Source organism: Aquarana catesbeiana, linkage group LG08 (genome assembly GCF_042186555.1).
Source record: "Aquarana catesbeiana isolate 2022-GZ linkage group LG08, ASM4218655v1, whole genome shotgun sequence".
NCBI lineage: Eukaryota > Metazoa > Chordata > Amphibia > Anura > Ranidae > Aquarana > Aquarana catesbeiana.
This window is the reverse complement of record NC_133331.1, coordinates 112,768,602-112,791,580: the sequence shown is the minus strand read 5'-3', so window position 1 is coordinate 112,791,580 and position 22,979 is coordinate 112,768,602. Positions and strand designations below refer to the sequence as shown.

Below are 22,979 nucleotides of genomic sequence, written 5' to 3'. Positions count from 1 at the left end.
CGTGCCCGCATGGTAACCCCCCAGGAGAGTGCTTCTCCTAGGGGGTTATCTGATGTGCGGAGGAGCCGCGAGAGCCGCCGAGGGACCCCAGAAGACAGTGTTCGGGGCCACTCTGTGAAAAACGAGCTGCACAGTGGAGGTAAGTATGACATGTTTGTTATTTTTTTTTTTTAAATAATCAAAGCTTTACAATCACTTTAAACTTAACATTGAACCACACTTACCTGTAGAATCTCCTGCACACATGATGGTTTCAGTGCAGATACGGATTTATTATACAGCAATTGATTTGCCATCCATAAATAGAGCAAGTACATTGAATACAACACAACCATGATATAAATAAATATATTTTAATTAACAGTTTTGGAAACAAGGGGAAAAAAATTGTGAAAACTAAAATGGTAAAAAGGTGAAAAAGAAAACCGGAAACATTAAAGGGTTTTTTTTTATATTAAGTCAACAACAGTAGACACCATAAATAGACAGACATTTCAGATCCATACTGCCCAGCATTAATGGTAAGGCTAAGATAACAAGCACAAACACAATTCAAGTGTATTCTATTTGCTTTTTAGGTTTTTGTAACCGTTTTATTTTCAAATCACCAATAGTTCTCTTTACAGTACAAACATCACCTTGTGAATACACAAAAGGGGAAACAAAAAAAAAAAACAAAAAAAAAAAAACACAAAAAGAAAGATCTGCTATACAGAAAATACAGAACAGATATATATATGCGAATATATATCAGTTATAGATATATTTATTCATTCTTAAAAAAACTACTATATCCTGTACATTGGCAATCATATGATCAAATACTTTTCATCTTAAATATGGTTAGTGCGAAAATACCATAACAAATGTTTTCAGCACAAATAAAACAGAGAAACTGACTATCAGGAGTGTCAAATATATGCATGGCATGGTATTAAACTACAGTGGGATTTAACAAGGGATAATAAACATTTGTAACTGCTAAGGAATAGTTACTGTTTTTTAAGTTTAAAAAAAAAAACAAAAAAAAAACAAAACAAAAAAAAAAACCAGAAAAACTGAACATATGCAACTTATAACTTGCTTCAAACATTCTATTTTTGTTTACGGTGAAACTAAACAATGAAAATCTGAGTTAAAGTGTCTTTGAAACGTGAATGCCAAAAATATGTCATAACATTTCCATATATTATATATCTATATACTTTTTCATCTTCAAGTGTGTAATGGAATACTTTAAAATTAAAATTTATTAAGACTGCCTACTGATCATACATTCAAGACAAGGAAGGCACTAGAAACATTTACAAATCTCTCTCCCTATTAGATCTTCTCTCTGACATGTAAAAATCTTTATATGATATCTTTATCAACATTAGTTTGAAAAATAAAGGTAGGAAATACTTAGAAAAATCACTTTACAACAGAGTGTAATTAATATTTTTTGACACGGTTGCTAAAGATTCTTTTACAAAATCATATTTACTAAACCATTCTTTGTGTATCATTTTTAATGTAGAGCATTGGTGCAACAGATAGTTTGCAAAATACACAGCTGCAGTCCCACAGCACTGGAAAAAATACTTTTAAGTATATATATGTATAAAAAAAAATTTAAATCAAATCAAATTTTGGTACGCTTGAAATGTTCAAATAAGGAGACAATTAAAATATAATTAAAAAAGAACAAATATCACCTTCAACCAGTGCCGGTATACCTCCCATTATGTGGGACTGCAGCATACATTTGTTCAGGTACAACAAAGCCTTCATAGAGACACTGGTTAGAAAATGGCTTAGAGCCCAGTATTTAGGGTAAGTGGTATGAAATTGTTTTCCCAAGAAAATAATTGTTTATTCCCAGACATGACTGGAAAAGACAAATGTAGATTATAAAATCTCGAGTGTTCTATTGTTCAGTGTTTCTTCATATACAAACAAGCATGGCTATGGATAATGTACTTCCCACATGTGCAGGAAACTGTACAGTGCATGATAAGTTAAATTCTTGGTTCTCATGTACTTCCAACATGGGTCCTTTGGAGAAAAAATTATCACAGTGTTGACCAGGTAACTGAAAAAGGTCAAGGTAACTTAACATACAGAGGGGTGTTGGTGTTTGCATTTATGGCAACATCTTAGAGTTCTAAGCACTTCAGTGAGCTTCTTAGTCCACTGCCAGCATATTGTGGTTATGCCACATTGACCAGTCTACTGTACTTCACTTGCCTAGCATGAAACCGAGGCCAAGAGATGGGCCAATGATAGGAACGGGGTACAACACCATGAACATTCCTCTCAAAGTACTGGAAAGGTCTGTACCACCACACCCTTGAAAGGAGGTTTGATGGGGAAGCATCCTTCAGCACCTGTAAAACATTACAAAAAATACATTTATATATGGACTGCGTCATTTTTTCTCATATATTTATCGAAAATACAATTATGGATACCCACATGATAGGTAACAGGCTCCAAGAACAGCCCATAAACAGTTTGCAAATGAAGATCTTTTGCCATTGATGAGATTGTATGTACCTGGATAAAAAAACTGGTTGCAGGTGTGTCCTGAGGGTAGTGATTAATGGCATTTTTCTGAATGGTCAGGCATGAGCCTGTGCTTAAAGGGTAAGTTCACCTTTGTACACTTTTTTTTTTCTAAATTCCAGCTCCCCTATGCACCAATATAGCATTGATGTACTTTTTTTGCAAAAATATCAACGCTTTCCATTAAGACCCTTCTCCTGTTTTCAATACTACAGCTCTAGCCGCATAGACTTCTCATCTATGATCTACTGCACACTTCAAAATGTCAAATGAAAGATCGTTGCAAGATTAAACTTAAGTGCCGGTTCACACTGGGACGACTTGTCAGGCGACTTAGCCGCCTGACAAGTAGCGTCCCGTTCTGTACAATGGAACCGTTCTAATTGGAGCGACGCAAGTCACTGAGACTTAGAAAAAGGTTCCTGTACGACTTTGGGGGCGACTTGCATTGACTTCTATACAGAAGTCGTTTTGCAAGTCGCCGCTCCTGTCGTGTTCAGGTCGCCTAAAGCAGTCGCGATGAAAGTCGTGCTGCCTCAGTGTGAACCAACACTAAAGGCTAAGTTCACCTTTGTTCATCTTTTTTTTTTCTAAATTCCAGCTCCTCTATGTACCAATATAATTAATGTACTTTTGCAAAAATATCAAAGCTTTCCATTAATTCTACAGACACTTACTGTCTTCATGGATGTTTGTACAATCAGATTGTATAGTGTATGGCCACCTTTATACACCTAAAATGACTGCGCTTTCAGTACCATTAATTGTTAACGGCACACCAAACATACATTTTGCTATGTGAAAAAATGAGGGGCAAATACTGAAAAACGCACAGTAAAAAACACAACCCACAAAATTCCAAAAATGTCCCATTAACCACATATAGCACAGCCCATTGAAATCAACAGACTGCCCTATGCGTGTCACAGGAAAAACGAGCCACAAAATATGACCTCCCACTATACTAGATATGAATGGGTCCTGAAAGTGAAATTGGTTGATAACAAGAACAATGAGGCTCCATTCACATCTGTGCGTTTCCTTGCATTTCAGAAATGCGCTGCACCAAAAATCGCAGCAAAAAAGGCACCAAGCTCCACTCTAAAAAAAAATTGTCCTGAAGCTTCTTTGGGGCGATTGCTGTGTGTAAGGAAGCCCATTCAGGTGGATGAGCTGCCCTATGTGTGATGAGTGAAAATGCTCAAACACTCCCCCCCCCACCCACTCAAAAAAAAAAACAAAAAAAAAAAAAACGCATGTGGGAATGCGAATTCCCGCTAAGCAGAGTTGTGAACAGGGCTTGACAGCTGAGTGTTTCTGTCCACTCACTCCTATGTACTTGTACAAAGATGGCCCCTATGTGTTAAAAAAAGCCCTGCCTATGACATAACACGTTTGGCAATTTTGAGTGAGCCTACTTACCTTATTGAGAAATTGTTTGTTTTATAGAATGCAGCAGTTAAATGGGTAAACCCAGGGCTTTTTCTCAGCCGGAACGGGGCAGAACGGCGTTCCGACACCTATGGCAGCCCTCTTCTTTCCAGGCTGTCACTCAACACTGAAGCCATTAGAGGAAGTTTTCTATATCACTTCCTCCACCAGCTGTGTGCTTACGGCGCCCAAGGCACCTTCCCGACATTGATCAGGCTGCATTTGATAGGAAATTGTGAGGCTGTAGATGGGCATTGATTAAGCTGCACTGATGGGCAATTGTGAGGATGCATTTATGGGCACTGACCCTTAAGTTCTTTATTTAAAATTTGAGGTTTTTTTCATGAAATGTCCCTCTTAAAATGAAGGTGCATGTTATATGCCGATAAATACGGTAGTTTACATTATTTAACAAATCATAACATATACCATGCCACCAACCAATTAGTCCTGAAAAAGGACCTGCAACCCAATCCAATTGTGTTTAGGAGAAAAGTGATAAAACTAAAAAAATTACAAACATTTACAAACTGTGTGCAATTACAAAGTAACCTATAATAAATCCTTATATAACCTTGTCAAAACCGGCTGTTCAGACAGGACAAACTGCATTCTTTACAGGAAGAAGACAATGAAGCACTTTTGTTCAAATCAATGATACTGATCAATTTGTACTTTAGCATCTACTGAAGGCATTTACAAATCACTAACAAACTTGTTAGATAAGACATATTAAGGATGTATTGAACTACATTTTGGGATGTAACAAACTAGGAGTGCATTAAAAATGAACACCACATGACACATATCTTCATTTGATGGACACTCAGTGAAGCAAAATAAAGAGTGAACATCATGAACAACAGCCCTGATGAATTTGTAGCTAAAATTTTTAAAAATGTGTCACATTTAGTAATTTAGTTTTGTTAACCACTTCAGCCCTGGAAGATTTTACCCCCTTCTTGACCAGAGCACTTTTTACAATTTGGCACTGCGTTGCTTTAACTGGTAATTGCGCGGTGATGCAATGCTGTACCCAAACCAAATTTGCGTCCTTTTTTTTCCCACAAATAGAGCTTTCTGTTGGTGGTATTTGATCATCTCTGCAGTTTTTATTTTTTGCGCTATAAACAAAAAAAGAGCAACAATTTTGAAAAAAAAAAAATATTTTTTACTTTTTGTTATAATAAATATCCCCAAATTTTAATTTTTTTTAAACAAATTTCTTCATCAGTTTAGGCCAATATGTATTCTGCTACATATTTTTGGTAGAAAACCCGCCCCCCCCAAAAAAATTGCATAATATATGGATTGGTTTGCGCAAAAGTTATAGCGTCTACAAACTATGGGAAAGATTTATGGCATTTTAAAAGGCATTTTTATTTTTTACTAGTAATGGCGGCGATCTGTGATTTTTAGCGGTATTCGATATTGCGACGGACAGATTGGACACTTCACACATTTTTGGGACCATTGAAAATTATACAGCGATCAGTGCTATAAAAATGCACTGATTACGGTGTAAATGTCACTGGCAGGGAAGGAGTTAACACTAGGGGGCGATCAAGGGGGTTAAATGTGTGTTCCCTCAGTGTGTTCTAACTGTAGGGGGGATGGGACTGAGTAAGAGGAGACATATCGCTGTTCCTACTTACTAGGAACAAACTACGTGTCTCCTCTCCTCTGACAGCACAGGGATTTGTGTGTGATCACCGGCCACACGCATCGGGTCCCACACCGTGCAGCGCGCGCCCTCTGGTGGCCGAAAAGGGGAAGGATGTACCTGTACGGGGTTTCGCCCAGGAGAGCCATTCTGCCGCAGTATATCTGCGCGAGCCGGTCAGGAACTGGTTAATCACACCACTTAAAAAGCATTTGCCACATCCCCAAAGACAAACCACTAATATGAGTGGGGTGCATCTACCTAATAAATAATATCAAAATAAGAAAGAATATGGGGAACTACCACACTCTCAAATGTCCTCTTTTATTAAAGTGGAACTTTACCAATAACAGTTTGATAACAATTAAGGTGGTTGTAAAGGCAGGTTCTTTTTTCTATGCATTAAGATAAAAAACCTTCAGTGTGCAGCAGCCCCCCTAATACTTACCTGAGCCCATCTCAATCCAGCGATGTTGCACGGGACTCTGTCCTGACTGGCACCCCGCTGCGGGGGCACTCGGCAAGAGGAACGGTCCAGGAGTGCCGGCAAGGGATCCGAGAAGAGGAGAATCTTGGCTGCTCTGTGCAAATCCATTATACAGAGCAGGTAAATATAACATGTTTTTTTTTTGTTTTTTTTTTTAAATAACAAACAAGACTTTAGTATTACTTTAGTGTTCTTTGTTCTTTAACAAAAGAACATACATTCCACATTATTAAACTATTAAATTGGTGTGTGTTGAAGATTGCCTCTAGCATTGTTCCTGTTTCTTCTTACTTGAGGCTGCCATTTTGTTGCAGTCATTTCTTAGAAACTCTCCCCCTCTCCTTGGTCTCAAAAACTATATGTCACCGTTGGCAAATAAAATGTTTGCATTTCCAGCCTTGATATGTCTTAGCTCAGCTAAAGGGGAATTGCTGGACTTGGGAATGTGAAAAGGTAAGACCACTATGGTCACAGGTAACAGAATTCATTTCGGAACAGTTTGACTTGCCCAATATTTGCTCTCCCTTAAGGTGTCTCTTAGGGGTATTTGGACAAGAAGAAATGAGCGCACACACAAAGTTATTTCTGAGAATTTTATTTTTTGGAGTAAGAAAGCTTATTGCCAGAAGATGGATACATGATGAACTGCTGACACTGGGGATGTGGAAAAAAGTAATTAATTCTGATGTTTTGATGTATAAAATGACTTATGAAGCTAGGGGGGCCTCTAAGAAATTTCATAAAGTATGGTTTAGATGGGTTGACTCTGCTGATACCCTGGAAGGCGAGGGATAAATATTTTGCTGGGAGGTTGTTCCTATCCCAGGAAGTGAATAGGCAAAGGGTGGGCGATAGTGAACTCAAATCTTCTGTTTGGGGTGCTGAGGGTTTTTTTTTTGGTTCCTTTTATCTTATGGGCCGTTCTACCAAAGACAGACCTATGGGTGGGCGAGGGTGGGATGGGAGAAGTTACTGGTTGTACTATACTGGTTTTTGTTCTTTTTCTGGTTTAAAAAAAAAGCACATATACTGAATGAGTGATAAAGACGGAGAACTCAGGAACATACATGTACGAGCATTGAAATATGTATGTTTTATTAATGCTGGTTAAATGTACACCTCGATCCTGACTTGTACGTCACTACATATCGAATGTATTGTATACATTTTGACTTTGTGCACAATAAAAACATTTGATAAAAAAAAAAAAAAAAGGGGAATTGCTGACAGAAGCTTTACAATGCTGAGGTTCACAGGTTGTGATGAGGGAGAAAGGAGAGACTATCAGAGAGATAAGAGAAGACATCATCTTTGTAAATTTAACAATTTTGTTTCTCCCTGGCAGCAGAGTTTGTCCTGTCACCTCTCCTGCTTTTCTTTTCGCTCTCCCTAATCTGTATTCCCTTGGCACAGTGTGTGCAATTCCTGTTGCTTTCTACCCACTTCATCAACAGTAAATCCTAAAGCTGTCAGCTGAGCAGCCTCTAGAGGCTCTGATTTTAAGCACAGTGATGAGAATAGAAAACAACTGAGCATGTGCAGAGCAGGGAATACTGGATTTTAAACATTATAGGCACTAATGCTTTTCATAGCTACACCTGCAAAAGGGTCCAGCCTGAAGTGATCCATCAGGACTTCTTTTTTGACTAAAGATTTAATGTTAAATGCTCTTTAAAAATACATTTTTTTACATTATTACGTCGTTTACAAAATTATAGCTAAAGTGCAAAATGCTCACCAAACCCGCTAGACTGGTAGATCACCAACTTCTCACACCAGCACAAATGCAAACATGCATAGGCAGGTGCACATGCTGCCCCTATCACAATGCCCAGCTTCTGGTAACCCTCAAAATAGAAAATAGCAGTTGCATAAAATGAAATCTAATAAAACCTATAATAAATTCATTATGGTCACCAAAACCTTTGAACCACCAATCCAAAACATTCTCACGTGCAGCAAAAACCACGGAGTGTGGTATGGATATGTACAGAGACTCCACATCTAAGCCCACTAAGCACCAATCTTCTATAGCAATACCTTCTAATTTCCTCAGAATATCTGTGTGTTCTTGCATATGATCTCAAATGTTTCACAATGTGTTGTAATTTTTTTACCCACTCAGTCTGTTGGACTTCCCCTACCCAAAATTATCAGGCGCCCTGGTGGTACTTGTTTATTTTTAGGCACCTTAGGTAGGATATAGAATGTGGGTACTGTGTATGTATCTACTTTTAAGTATTCATACTCTTGTTCTGTGCCCCTTCAATAGCCCCATTTGAGATGCCTATTCAAATTCTTCACTATGCTTGGGAACAAGTCCTCTTTTATGTTTTTACAACGTACCGATTTAAGTTGCCTATAAATTTTATGTCTATATTGGGTCTCAGACTGCAAGACAACATTACCCTTTTTATCATTCGGTTTTATAACCATATTTGCGTTTTTAAAGCATCTAAAGCTTTTCTTGTATAGGGGAATAAGTTATCAGTGCACTGTAAGACTTATCCAGTATCTTCAAATTTGCCTTCACCAAGTCCATAGTCTCGGAGAGCTATCGATCCATTCCTATGGATGGCATCTTCTTGGCTTTCTCTTGCAAACCTGTTCCTTTAGGGGTATGTATGTCCTACTCAGGTATACTATATGCATAGTCATGCACAAAAATATCATCCACATCTATTTCATTCAAATTCGGGTGCATCATTAAAAAATATTTACCCAGAGAGCTGTACTTGACCTAATATTTATTGATGCCTTTTAATGATGGTTCTACACAGCCTTTTGGATACGTATGTTACTTTTTTGCATGGTTTACCAACTGATATGAGTTTCCTGGAAGAATTATTACAATTGTCAAGTCATGGGAAGATTAAATTATAAAGGGTAATTATAAATTTTATTAATGTTAAGGAAATTTGAGTGCGTATTACTTCCCAATATTCTTTATTATGGTCTGGGTTCAACAGTTTTATTATTATCTGCTGATACAGCAATTAACCACTTGCTGACCGCCCTATAGCACATTTACTGCTACAGGGCAGTCGCACCGCGCAGGATCACACACTATATATATATATATATATATATATACACACACACACATATATACATATATATATATATATATATATATATATATATATATATATATATACATGATCTGACACTTCCGGGTATCGGGCGTTAGTGCACACCACCGGCGGCTTGCTCCAACTGTGGATCTGCACAGCGGGAGCTGATCAGCGGATCTGTCGACACCTGCCGATCGTTCTGTACACAGGCAGAACGGCGATCTGCCTATGTAACCAAGGCAGATTGCCTTTCTGCCAGTACAGAAAACATGGATCCCGTGTTCCTGTAAAGCAGAAACACTGATCCATGCCTTCCACTTGTAAAAGCATCCCTCCACTACACTGAAACACCAGCTAGGCACACCAGCTAGGCACCCTTTGATCGCTCCTGATGTTAACCCCTTCCCAGCCAGTGCCAGTGCTTAGTACTGTGACAGTGCATATTTTTAGCACTGATCACTGTATTTGTGTCACTGGTTCCCAAAAAATTGTCAGTTAGTGTCAGAATGTACCACAATATTGCACTTCCACTACAAGTCGCTGATTGCCGCCATTACTAGTAAACATAAATAGATTCGATAAATATATCCCATAGTTTGTAGACGTTATAATTTTTGCGCAAACCAATCAATATACGCTTATTGGGATTTTTTTTTACCAAAAATATGTAGCAGAATAAATTTTGGCCTAAATTGATGAAGACATTTAATTTTTATGTTTTCTTTATTGGATATGTTTTAGAGCAGAAAGTAAAAGTTTTTTCTCTTAATTGTCTGTCGTTTTTTGTTTATAGCGTAAAAAATAAAAAATGCAGAGATGATCAAATACCACCAAAAGAAAGCTCTGTTTCTGGGGGGGAAAAAAAAGGACATATGTTTAATTTGGGTACAGTGTCGCACGACAACACAATTGTCAGTTAAAGTAACAGTGCCGTATCGCAAAAAGTGGCCTGGTCATGAAAGGGTCTTCCAGAGCTGAAGTGGTTAAATCTGTTATTTATTAACTTCCTTTAACATTCAAAACTGTCTAGAAAAAGTGGCAGTTAGAGGGTTGAGATAAACCATTTAACACTGACAGGGTGCTTACAATAGTCAGCTTTTACTTATTTATGTAAAACCTTTACCTCAAAATAAAAAAGGTGTTAGCTAGGGTTGGACTTTACAAAGTTAGTTACAAATGTAAAAAAGTCCACCTAAGTCTATTAGTCCATTCAACACCATCCTCTCCATCGACTGACAATGCTGCTGCCCAAAGGTGTTGCTTCAAAGACGCATTGGAGGAGTGAATATAGCCAAAGATGGTAGGCGTGTTACTCACCGATCACTAGGTGAAAATAAAGGAGTAAAAGCTTGAAAAATAAAATGAATGCAGCCACCACGACAAATGATTGATCGGCCGCAATATATTAAATCTTTGCTTTTGGGTTTAGTTCTGCTTTACTGCATTTCTTATTCAATACAGCCAAGCAGTATTGTTGATCCAAAGGAACAGTGGGTAGCTCATAGCAACAAATCACATTAGCTTTTTGCTCCTAATACACATCTGCAAACAGCTGGACTGTTTGCAATAGGATATACAGATACTTTCGAATGTTTATTTAATTCCAGAGGTCCCCGGTGGTCATGCAGATCTTCCTGCCATTAATAATAATGTTTACTCTAAAACACTGCAGCTTACCTGTTGGTTGGCCATAGTGTGATACCACCAGAAACACCTGGAAGTGATGTAATAAGCAACAACAACATCCACAGTATAGTGGTCATGTGCCAAAAGAATACAGAAGATCCCGACAACGCTGAGACACCAGCAGATCCAGTGATACCACCAGAAGCGCGGAGATGAATCTGTTAAAAGGAAAGAGAAAAAAAAATACATACTTTTTTTTAAATTTACAAATAAATGTATTTTTTTTTATAATTAAAGTACAAATAAAGGCTCCTGTACTTGCAGAATAATGGATTAAGTGGCACGCGTGTAGGAAGGCTCAGTGCTTCAGAACACCCAGACAGTCAAAGTATTACTGCATAATGAGGTCTACCATGATGTCTACCATGAATAGTTACCTAATCAGCAATTTAACCACTTGCCGACCGCCCCATACATGTACTGCGGGGCGGCGTCTCTGCTGCGTGAAATCACGTACCTGTACATGTGATGTCGCTCTTCCAGGTCTGCGGACACAGCGGGAGCCAATCAGCGGGTTCGGCATACCGAGGTCGTCTGGGACCTGTCGATTGTTCCCGAGAGAGGCAGAACAGCAGTCTGCCTATGTAAACAAGGCAGATCGCCGTTCTGTGACAAGGGAAGACAGAGATCTTGTGTTTTTGCTAAGCAGGAACACGGATCTCGGTCTTCCCATAGTTAAAGCACCCCACACACAGAAAGCACTTCCTAGAGACACATTTAACCCTTTGATCGTCCCTGTTAACCCCTTCCCTCTAAGTGTCATTAGTACAGTGACAGTGCATATTTTTTAGCACTGTATTAGTGTCACTGGTCCCCAAAAAGTGTCACTTAGTGTGTGATTTGTTCAGCACAACGTTGCAGTCCGGCTATAAGTCACTGATCGCCACCATTACTAGTAAAAAAAAATAAATAAAAATTCAATAAAAATATCCTATAGTTTGTAGAAGCTATAACATTTGCGCAAACCAATCAATACACGCTTATTGGGATTTTCTTTCTTCTTTTTTTTTTTTTTACCAAAAACATGTAGCAGAATACATATTGGCCTAAATTGATGAAGAAATTGGATTTTTTAAATTTTTTATTGGATGTGTAAAAAATATGTTTTTTTTTAAATATTTGTCTGTATTTTTTTGTTTATAGCGCAAAAAATAAAAACCACAGAGGTGATCAAATCCCACCAAAAGAAAGCTCTATTTGTGGGAAAAGGACATCAATTTTGTGTACAGCGTTGCACGACCGAGCAATTGTTAGTTAAAATAATGCAGTGCCGTATAGCAAAAAACGGCCTGGTCATGAAGGGGGTAAACCTTTTGGGGCTGAAGTGGTTAATAACCAGTGATGGGTGATCACCAAGTAGAGCAAATTGAAAACCCAAATAAGATCTGCCCTGCATCCCCTAAACAACAAAGTCTTAGTTTAGATTAGATAGTTGCCCTAGCACTTTAGCTGGTTGCTATATTAATGAAATCAAGACCTATAACACACCACTAACTACTACAATTTAAAAGTCCTGAATAAGAAAAGGAAACCGCTTGCAGGACTCGAAACCAAATCCAATAGTGTTTAGGAAGCAGGTACCATGGTGCAATAGTTAAGACTATAATTCTTCAAACTGTAGGAAAGTATAAAGTAACTTATACTAGGTTCTTGAAGTAACTTATACGAAAATGTTAAAAATACTGTTTAGCTAGAACAAATTGGCAGGCCAATCAGGTATGTGCAGGACTTTTCAGTTTTAGTTTTAAGTTCCTTAGAAAAGCCTGTCCCCTGCCAGCATGCTTCGGAAAAGGACCCGCGCTCTTTGTGTGGTAGAAATAGTCTCTCTGCAGAGGTCTGACACACCTACTGCTGAGTCAAACCAATAGCCCTGCAATCAGCAAAGCTCATGCTTCCTGCTGTAGATTTTGTGTTTTTTGGTTGTTGTTTAATATTTGTCTGTAATGTGTTATACTAAAGTTTTCAAAATTAAAAAAAAAAAAAAAGAAGACAAGTGGATTGGAGGGGTGTGAAAGAGTACATTTTGATCTTTGAGACCAGATAAAAATCTGCCTAAGTTACAACTTGAGTAAGACATTAGAAATACTTACACTCTTTAATAAACATATATGTCAGTGTTAACATGACTGTGTGACCACTGTACAGATAATCCCCACACATAGTGTGAGCTCCTGTAATTGAAAGTCCTCCTCCTGCAATCATCTTCATTATCCTCCGGAACTGGGCTTCCCAGTCACCAAAAAGCTGTAACAAACAAGAAATGTTTTTTTTTTAGTTTACAGAACATACAAATGTGAATGTCAAAGAGGGATATGCACCGGTGACGTCACTGGCTGCATTGAAAGTAAAGCTCTCCTAAACTGTGCATGTTTAGGAGATATTTACTGTACCTAAAGGTAAGCCTTATTATAGGCTTACCCATAGGTAAAAATGATACATGGAAGTTTATTCCCACTTTAATGCTCTGACGTTATTGAAGTAAGGAGGTCAGTTTAACAATAAGGAAACTAGCACATTTATAAAGAAGCTTCAGTAATGTCACCCCCTTTTTCATGACAGGTTTTCTTTACAAAAAGTACAAGACCTTTCACACTCTACTCTGCTGCAATTATAGCTCATTAATCATAATGGAATTAATTAGTAGTTCAAAAGTTCATGTTAATCAAGAATAGAAACTGCTGCTCTAATTATACACATTTGAAGACTTTGATAGAAAAAAAAAATGGCATGGGGTTATGCATAGAAAAGAGAATGGCACCATATGCAAATATTTTCATTCAATCTTATGTGAGATGTTATAGGTTAAACTTGGACAAAATGTAGTGCTTCACCAAGTCATCACCTCTGTCACAAATGCACAGCCCTCATTATATACAAGAGGGACACATGTAAAGCCAATTTGTTTAGCACTAAATCCACATATCCTAAAGCAGTATTAAACCCAAAAGCAAACTATTGCAGCTTACTCTTAGAAGTGATGGCAACATTTGTTTTCTTTTTTAGGCTCTCTTTCCTTAAGCCCCCTTTCACACGGTCGGACTGTTCAAGTCTGCCTGTCAGTTTTGACGGCGGACCTGAACGGGCGCTCCATGTTAGCCTATGGAGCGTCGGATGTCAGCGGAGACATGTCCGCTGACATCCGACCCCGTCCGATCCGCTAAAAGCAGACGGATGGCCCTACGTCCAGGTCCGTCGCTGGCGGATCAGATGAGATCTGATGAAAACGGACATGCTGTCCGTTTTCATCCGATCCCTCCATAGGCGGCAGTGGCGCCTGACAAGCCCCTCCCCGCTCAGTGAGCAGAGGGACCTGTCACCCGCCGGCTCAGCGGAGATCAACGGACAGATCTCCCGCTGATCCGGCGGACCGAGGCGGGCTCCGTAGAAACGGAGTCCGCCTCGTGTGAAAGGGGCCTTATTTTTAACCTAGTGATCCTGCCAGCAAGTCTCTTGTTTTTTAAAAGAACAAGCTCTCCTGCAGATGATGCAGAGGGTTGAGACAAACCATTTACCACTCACAGGGGTGCTTACAATGGTCAGCTTTTATTTAGTTATGTAATTCTTTATTCCAGAAAGAAAAAGATGGTTGCTGTAACTGCTTATAAAGTGTGAGCTGTAGTTTGGCTTCAACTTGTTAGCGTATGTAAATCTGCTAGTCAGTCTAACACTCCCCTGTCCCAGACTGCTGCTGTCCAAAGGTGCCCCCTGTATTCCTTCATGCAGAGTGGGGGCACTAATACAGGTGGTGTGCTACTGGTAGGAATGCAACAGTACCGATACCAATCATTTGAGTATTGGTACTCACCCAAATGCTCCAGATACAGAAACCAATACTTTGCAGTGCGATTTGTGTCAATAAAAAATGAATGGGCGCAAACCGCACTGCAAAGAATGGCATACGATTTGAACAGGAATGTTGTGCGATTCCTGTCCAAATCGCATCCGACTAAAGAAAGGGGATTAAAGAAAGTGTATAGAAAGGGGATTAAAGCGCCATCTAGTGGGCAGTTTAAAAAAGGTTATAACTCACAGTACATATCGGGCCGCAAGCAAAATAATCTACATAGGTGTCCCGGTCTGTCGAAGGTAGCAAATCAGGGGCGCTGGAGATGCTGTAGAGGCAGTCCACCACAAAGCTGACATCACTTCTGCCCTATACCCACAGGGTACCGGGACTTCTCCTCCAGCAGCCCTGATTTGCTACCATCAGCGGATCGGGACACCCAAGTAGGTTATTTTGTATGTGGCCAGATATGTGCTGTGAGTCCTAACATTTTTTAAACTGCCCACTAGATGGTGCTTTATTCACTTTCTACACACACACACACACACACAAACACAAACACAAACACAAACACAAACACACACACACACACGAGCAGTGGGGGAAATGGCATGCAAATCCTGTTCAAATTGCATGCGATTCTTTGCAGGGCGATTAGTGCCCATTTTTTTTGCATTGACACAAACAGCACCGCAAACTATTGGTACTCGATATAGGTAAGTATTTGACCGAAAGTATCGGTACTCATACTTGCCAATAAAAATAAATGCCATCGGTGCAACCCTAGTTACAGGCCAGATCACCGGGTGTCATCCAATGATTGGTAAGCTGCAATAAATCACATTTTTGGTTTTGGGCTTAAAGTGGAGTTCCACCCATTTAAAAGTCAGCAGCTACAAAAAGTGTAGCTGCTGACTTTTAATAAACACTCACCTGTCCAGCAGTCCGACGATGCGGCCGCCTGAAGCCTCCCTCCTCTCTGTAACACCAGCATTGCAAGTGTGGGTGCCCGACTGTGGCTTCACAGCCGGGCGCACACTGCGCATGTACGAGCCGCGCTGTGCGTTATGAATAGCCGGGCAATCTTCTGGGACCTGTGGCGTGTCTCAGAAGATTGCAGGGAGGGAGAGGTAAACTTCAGCTCAGTGCCAGGAGAGGAAGTGGGAGCTGGATACCTGTTAAAAACTAGGTACCCTCTACCCCCCCCCCTCAAAAAAAAATGCCAAAATGTGGCATGTCAGGGGGTCAAAAGTACTTAAAGCTGAAGTTCCACTTTTGGGTGGAACTCTGCTTTAATACCACTTTAAGGCTGCATTTCACACTACAGTGTTTAGTGAATGCACAGAAAATGAAAATGCTGTTTGGGCTGGAGGTACCAAAAAGTGAGGTTGGATACCAAGGCAACAGAAACACCTAAAACTGTCGGATGCAAACATTTTTTGGGCATCTTTGCAGTGCAGAAAGTAAGGTTTCCACTAAGGGGCGCTGGACTAGAAAAGTACAACCGCTCTTCCTTTATAAGTGCTTTCTGTTTGAATTGCATGTTTCAGTGACAGTCGCTTTAAAATCATCACTTCACATATTATTTAAAAACAAAAAAACACAAAACTAGTTTAGCATTTCAAATTTAGAAATTAACATTTGTGTGAGCTCCAACCACAAAACAGAAAATGCAAAGCCACATATAAATCTATTATTTTATTGAACTGATAAATTAAAAATTAGTTTAAGCAACCATGTAGATCCGCCCTTACAGGCAGAGGAACCTACAATAATCTCAGGCACAATAATACTTTACACACAATATAGCAGGGCTAAAGGGGGATCTTTCTTCCAGATCCTCAATACAGTAACCTTGGAAACCACGTAACAGGACAAAGCAATAGTGACCTCACCTCTGAGTCACCGTTTAATTTGTGTCTCCAATAAATCTCCTCCATTCACCATCAGTGCATACAAAGGTTATACATTCTGTCTCACAGACACCTACAAACCAAAAGAAAACTAAACTCCTAACAAGGCAGAAAACCAAATCTGAAAGCTTACAGGTCACATTTGCCACCATCTACTTCTGTAATTGGACAATCTATTTAACCTGACCATCATCACATATTTTCAACAGGCCAGGAGATCATCAGCTCCCACATTCTAGTAGACTAAAGTCTCATAACTGCCCTTACCATATTGTCTGCAGGAACTGTTCTTGTCTATAGCACTTCATTTCGTCAAGCTCAGTAAGAAAATATGATTGGTGATGAGTGCAGAAAGCACAGCTTTTCCTGCAGACACTTTGAGAAACAAGGTCTCCTGTCAGGAGATCAGAGGAGGACAGGACTAAGCCAGCCAGGCTGCCAGAGACACAATTTGTCAAGTCACTTTGTTCCATTTTTTCCATATTAATGTTGTATATATTTTAAGGTATCCAATTTGAAATAGCTAGGCTCATGAATGGAAAAGGTTCCCCGTGGGGTTTTGATTTGCAGCAACAAAGTACAAAAAACTGAGAAAATATAAATGTATTTAGAAAAAAATGTTACATCAAAGAGACATTTGTTTGTGATAAAACATGAGCTCGGTATGTAAGGCTAATACATGTGCATTAAAATACAGCCGTTAAATATACGAAGGACAACACAGCATGATAGAAGTATGTAAATCATATTGAGGAACCCCAATGCGTTTTGACCTTTAACAGTAGAGGTCTTCTTCTGGGGGAAGGAGCAAAAAACTCTAGAGAAAAATACATATGTAATGGTAAAATCTTTTAGAAACTGAAATGTCAACAGGCAAAATATATTGATATTGACACATATGTTATAATGGTAACAGCTGAAAGAAACCTCCTGATTGTTGTGCCTATGAGCTGCCAGAGACTCATGTATGACGTTTACATTTAGAACATTGCAGCGGACTATTTTACTACATTTGCGGTGTTTCTCAAACAAATTCTATGGAACCCGAAAAAGGTCATATTTTTCCATAGATATGTAGTTAAGCAGCTTTCCGTCATTCTAAGCTGCCTACACATTACAATAGGATTGTATTACCCATTAAATGTTGATAGAACTGTACAGATGTTTAAGTGTGTGTTGACTCTCAGAAGTAGTGTCACCATAAAAATTGGGTGAGGTTGTATGAAACAGTTGACAGGTCAGTAACGGCCATAGACGAAGGACAAAAAGTGAAGAGATATACAGTCCACATATGCATGCTGGAGCACCATAATACATAAAGTGAATGTAAACCCAAAGGGGAACAACCTCAGATGATACACATAAGTTTTATTTGTTTATTTGCAGTCTTCTCTTCCCTACACCCCTTTAAAAGTGCAGATTGTGTTAGAACATTTTCTTCATCTGTCAGGAGCAGAGAGGAGGGGGTGGAGAGGTTGCAGTTACACTGCACAAGAGCTGATTGGAGGAAAGGAACACACCCTCCTTCACACAGCAGAAGAACTGTGTTGTGAATAGACAAGCTACATTCTGAGCTCTCCCTCCCAAACACAAATTTATCTAATGCGTCGGGAAAACTTGTCAGAAGTGGGGCATGCTGATAACTGAGGAACGAAGCACCGTCGAGAAACGACGCTCAGAGCTTTGGAGAGAGATAAGTAAACACTACAGATATATGTGCTTTGCTCAGATTCCAAGACTAAGGTTTACAACCACTTTCAATCTGCCACAGGGAAGGCCATCCGATGCCGAAGACCACATTATACTTGTGTGCCACACTAAAGGCCATCTCATACTGGGATCCACCATGATGCTTGTCTGCTACAGGGAAGGCCAACTTGTGCTGGGACCCGCCATGATACTGGTCAGCTACAGGGACAACCATCCTCTCATATGGAGCTCAACTGGTTGTGTCCTCACCATCTAGATTACTATAAAGAGCTCCAGACCTGCGAAGATATACCCCAGGGTATCTTTGCTTTGAGGGATGTGGACATACATGGTGAACTTGCCCCAAACTCCGGCAGTTCTGGATCAGAGTATTCACACTTATCCACACTGTGGTCAATATCAATTTGGATGTCAATTAGGAAAGCCAGGGTTGCGCTCCTTAATGAACCTGTCACAGATATACCCAAGTACACCCAGACCCTAATTTCTTTCATGTTCCTGGCAGCAAAATGACGATTGCCAAGGTGTGGAAGAGCTCAGTGGTTCAACTGATTGCCACCAAGAACAAACACTGATGGATTATGATCCACAAGAAATTAGCCAGCATCCTGTTAGATGAACAATCAAAATTTGAGAAGATCTGGGGACCTTGGCATCAATCTTTGCAATGTACAGACTGATACAGTGAGGGTGGCAGGACTTGGGGGTCCCGGTCCTAGAGAATCTTCCAACAAGGACACACTTTTTCCACTCTAACTGCTTCTGCTCTTAATATATACATATATCATAGCACTCTCTTACTTGTTTACTTTGTGGTGCTGTTATCAAGAACACAGTGCTCCATTTGAATGAACAGACCGTATATAAATGCTAGAGGGCTGTGGAACATTGTATTTCATAACATTTATATGCTGTGACACTTTTATTCATGTGACTCATGGCGTATGGTGCCTTATTCAGAACTAGGTCTTCCTTGTATGGTTGTTGTACTTTGTGCTTTTGCAAAACAATTAAAATTATTGAAACAAACTACTATGAGGAGATTTCTACCAGAAATGTACCTCATTTGCAGATCATCAGCCCTGACCCATTAAGAACCACCTCTGCCTGGTCAAAGACAAACAGACTGGATCAATCCATGAAGAATATTTATTTTCTTCATGGATTTATGCCTTCAGAGTACACACTTGAGGCACGCACCAGCCCTCAGCAATTTATATGGAATTAAACCAGTTGAGCATGGGTAAAGTTTTTCCAGTTTGAAACAGACTGGATGTTCTGCATCACACCACAGATCAAACTGGAGAGGGAGTACTGCAAATTCATTAAAACGCTAAATGTTTGCAAAGCATTTCTAAACCCAAAACCAAAAATGTAACATAGCAGCTAAGCTGTTTAGGCTGCCCTTGTTGCCTTTGATTAATTTTTTTTTTTTTTCTTGGTGACTTTGCCAGTAACATGCTTATGGGACTACGATGAGAACACTTCAACTCACTCACTCTGTATCAGGACAACAGAACCATACCCTTCTATTGTCCATAACATAGCGGAGGAATGCGATTGTGTAGTCCTCAGAGATAGCGGAGAACAATGTAACTGATAACGGTCAGAGACAGAAAGCACTGAGACTTATCAACTCACAAGATTTCTGCCAAGATTAGCTCAGCATGTCCTGAACAGATCAAACCAATAAAACAAAACCTGATCTCCATTCTCCAATAAAGATGTAAGAGAAAGACAGGAAAAGCTCAACTCACTTAAGAGCGCTTTATTCAAGTGCATAAAAATCTAAAAAAATGGCTCACAACTGCTAGTGCCTCTCCTGGCACTTACAATAACCTGTGTGCGTGTGTAAAACACTGCTCAACCCGTACACTCTGGGTGCGAAAATACGTTCAACAGAGCAAAAATGACGCTCAAGCCACGCCCAACGTGTTTTGTCAATCCAGGATGTCGTCAGGAGCAGAAATTTGTTAATTTGAGAAAACATTTTCATCTTAATTCTTCACATTTTGAACCCCCTTGTCAACTTGAACCCACTAACATTTAGAAAATTGAACAAACGTTCTTAAAACAGAAAGTTTCCAATTAAATTCTACCAGTATATGGCCAGCTTAAGTATAGAGCACCCCTCTGTGCCATTTCACTGATGCAAGCTGAACAAAAACAGCAAACATAAAATTTAAAATAGTGCTTTTCTTTAGTTAAGGGTATCAAACCGTACTCATTTAATTCATTGTTGAACACCGAAAGATGAAGAGGAAAAAAGTAATAAACCTAAATGAGAACCTTATTACCAAATGCCATCTGCTTTCTTCCTACTGAAGTGACTAAAGGTCATTATATTTTTACTCTTCATGAACCGTGTCTCTGCTGGGGAGATTCACTCTTTATATTTATTTGTTTCCAGGGCTGAAAGTGATTGGAATCCACATTTTTAGAAATGCCACAAAAAACGGAAGTGATAGAAATCTTCCACTTGGGACACCCGCTCTAGAAACAAGTTATTAGGTCTTGTTCCCACTAGTGGGATTTTGAGATGCGACTTGAGTCGCACAGAATTGAATGACAAGGGAAATAACATTATTTTCGGAATTAATTTTTGGTCCCGCTTTACGGTTCATTATAAACTAATGAGCTGTAAAGGTATTTAAAGTTTTAAACATTGATAGTTTTTTGCCATCATTCTGTCTGTAGTTTTAAGGATTGGCACATTTGCTGTCTAAATTACTCTACCCTACCTCATTTTATACCACAAAATAACAGTTAAATTGTGTTTGTATGCAATATAATTAATTTTAGTGTATTTTGTTCTGAAAATATAGATTTAATAAACAGTTATGCATATTTTGTGCGACAAAAAAAAAATGCAACTACCATCTTTTTCTCTACAGGGTCTTTGCTTTCAGAAAATAACGTTCTGGGAGGGTTTGAGTAAATTTATATCCAAAAATGCAGATTTCAACGTGTGAAAAATACAGAAATTGCTCCAGAAGGGAACTAGCTGATAATATATACAGTATCTCACAAAAGTGAGTACAGGATGTGGCTATGTGTTGAGTTATTTTTAGGGGACCGCAAATTTACACTTTAGGCTTCATTCCCACAAGGTGGTTCCGCTGGCCTCGGAGTCCGCCTCTGTCTACCAGCTCAGTGGGAGATCTTTTTATTGATCCCCCGCTGAGCCGACGGATGACAGGTACCACTCCGCTCACTGAGCGGGGAGGGGCTCGTCGAGCGCTGCTGGTTGCTATGGACAGATTGGACGAAAACGGACAGCATGTCCGTTTTCGTCCGATCTCACCTGATCCGATATGGACGGATGTGAACGTAGGGCCATCCGTCTGATTTTGGCGGATCGGACCGGGTTGGACGTCAGTGGACATGTCACCGCTGACATCCGTCGCTCCATAGCCTTACATGGAGCGCCCATTCAGGTCCGCCTGTCAGTTTTGTCGGCGGACCTGAACGGTCGCTCCATTGTCCATTCGTGCGAAAGGGGCCTTATACAAGTTGTACACTCACTACTTTACATTGTAGCAAAGTGTAATTTCCTCAGTGTTGTCACATGAAAAGATATAACAAAATATTTACAAAAATGTGAGGGTTGTACTCACTTTTGTGAGATACTGTATAATATATATATATATATATATATATATATATATATATATATATATATATATATATATATATATATATATATATATATATATATATATATATATATATATATATATATATACATACATACATACACACACACACATACATATATACACACACACACACACACAAGCCTTGCCACTAGAAGCTAAAGAAATTAAAACAATTAAAAGTTACTTTGTTTAGTTCGAACTCCACTACACCACTAATCAAAATGTGATCTACAATAAGCAGTATGGTTGTAAAGTTTTAAAGGAAAAAAGTCTTGCGAGCCACAATAATCCAGTGCCCAAATAAAAACGCAAATGCGAATACCCAGCAGCAAACGCAGATCACGTATTCATAGCCGTGCAAGTTAATATAAAACAAGGATGCGCTGCGCTCAAGTATATATCATGTGAACTCCTCAACCTAACTGTAATACCACAAAATAAATATATATTAGAAAAGAAAATACATAAATATATTTACACACAATTATTCTTAAGTGCAATATACAAAAAAATATATTCTAACATGTAATCACAAATGAATATACTGTGCACGTAATAAACATATGAATAGATGCAAAACGTGCAATATGCATATACTATGCTGAAATCAAAAAATAAATACATTGAAGTGCCAAGTGAAACTTAAATGAATTAATTAAATCCATAGAAGCAAACAACGCCCAAAAAAAGTGCATATAATAGTGTCCAAAGATATCCAAAAAGATAATGTGTTATTAGTGTCCAAATAACAATTAATGTCCAAATTTATCCAGCGTGCTTAATCCAAGTGTCACAAAACATGCCACGGTGTGCCTTGGTGACCCCCCAAAGTGGTTGCGCTCACCTTAGAGCGTGTGACACAGTGTTTAGCTGTGTCAAAACACGCTGTGGAGCCACCCCCGGGCTCTGTATAGCAAGCTAGATACGATCTCCAACCTGGATCAATGTGGCTCCATATGCATCATCCCAAAAATATATAAAGAGAGACTATATAGTGTAATTCCGTAAAATTAGTCTTTATTAAA

General features: G+C 39.1%; 1 protein-coding gene across 5 annotated transcripts in view; it reads right to left on the bottom strand.

Moving 5' to 3' along the window:
- Positions 1 to 339: 339 nt before the first annotated feature.
- Positions 340 to 22,979, bottom strand: part of SGMS1 (sphingomyelin synthase 1) — a 498,565-nt gene continuing 475,925 nt past the window's right edge. For all 5 annotated transcript variants that reach the window (XM_073596327.1, XM_073596326.1, XM_073596329.1 and 2 more), the window contains 3 exons: positions 12,979 to 13,132; positions 10,880 to 11,046; positions 340 to 2,369 (listed from right to left, as the gene is read on the bottom strand). In XM_073596327.1, the coding sequence (XP_073452428.1) occupies positions 2,193 to 2,369; positions 10,880 to 11,046; positions 12,979 to 13,132 (498 nt within the window). In that variant the 3' untranslated portion in view covers positions 340 to 2,192. The remainder of the gene's footprint in view (positions 2,370 to 10,879; positions 11,047 to 12,978; positions 13,133 to 22,979) is intronic.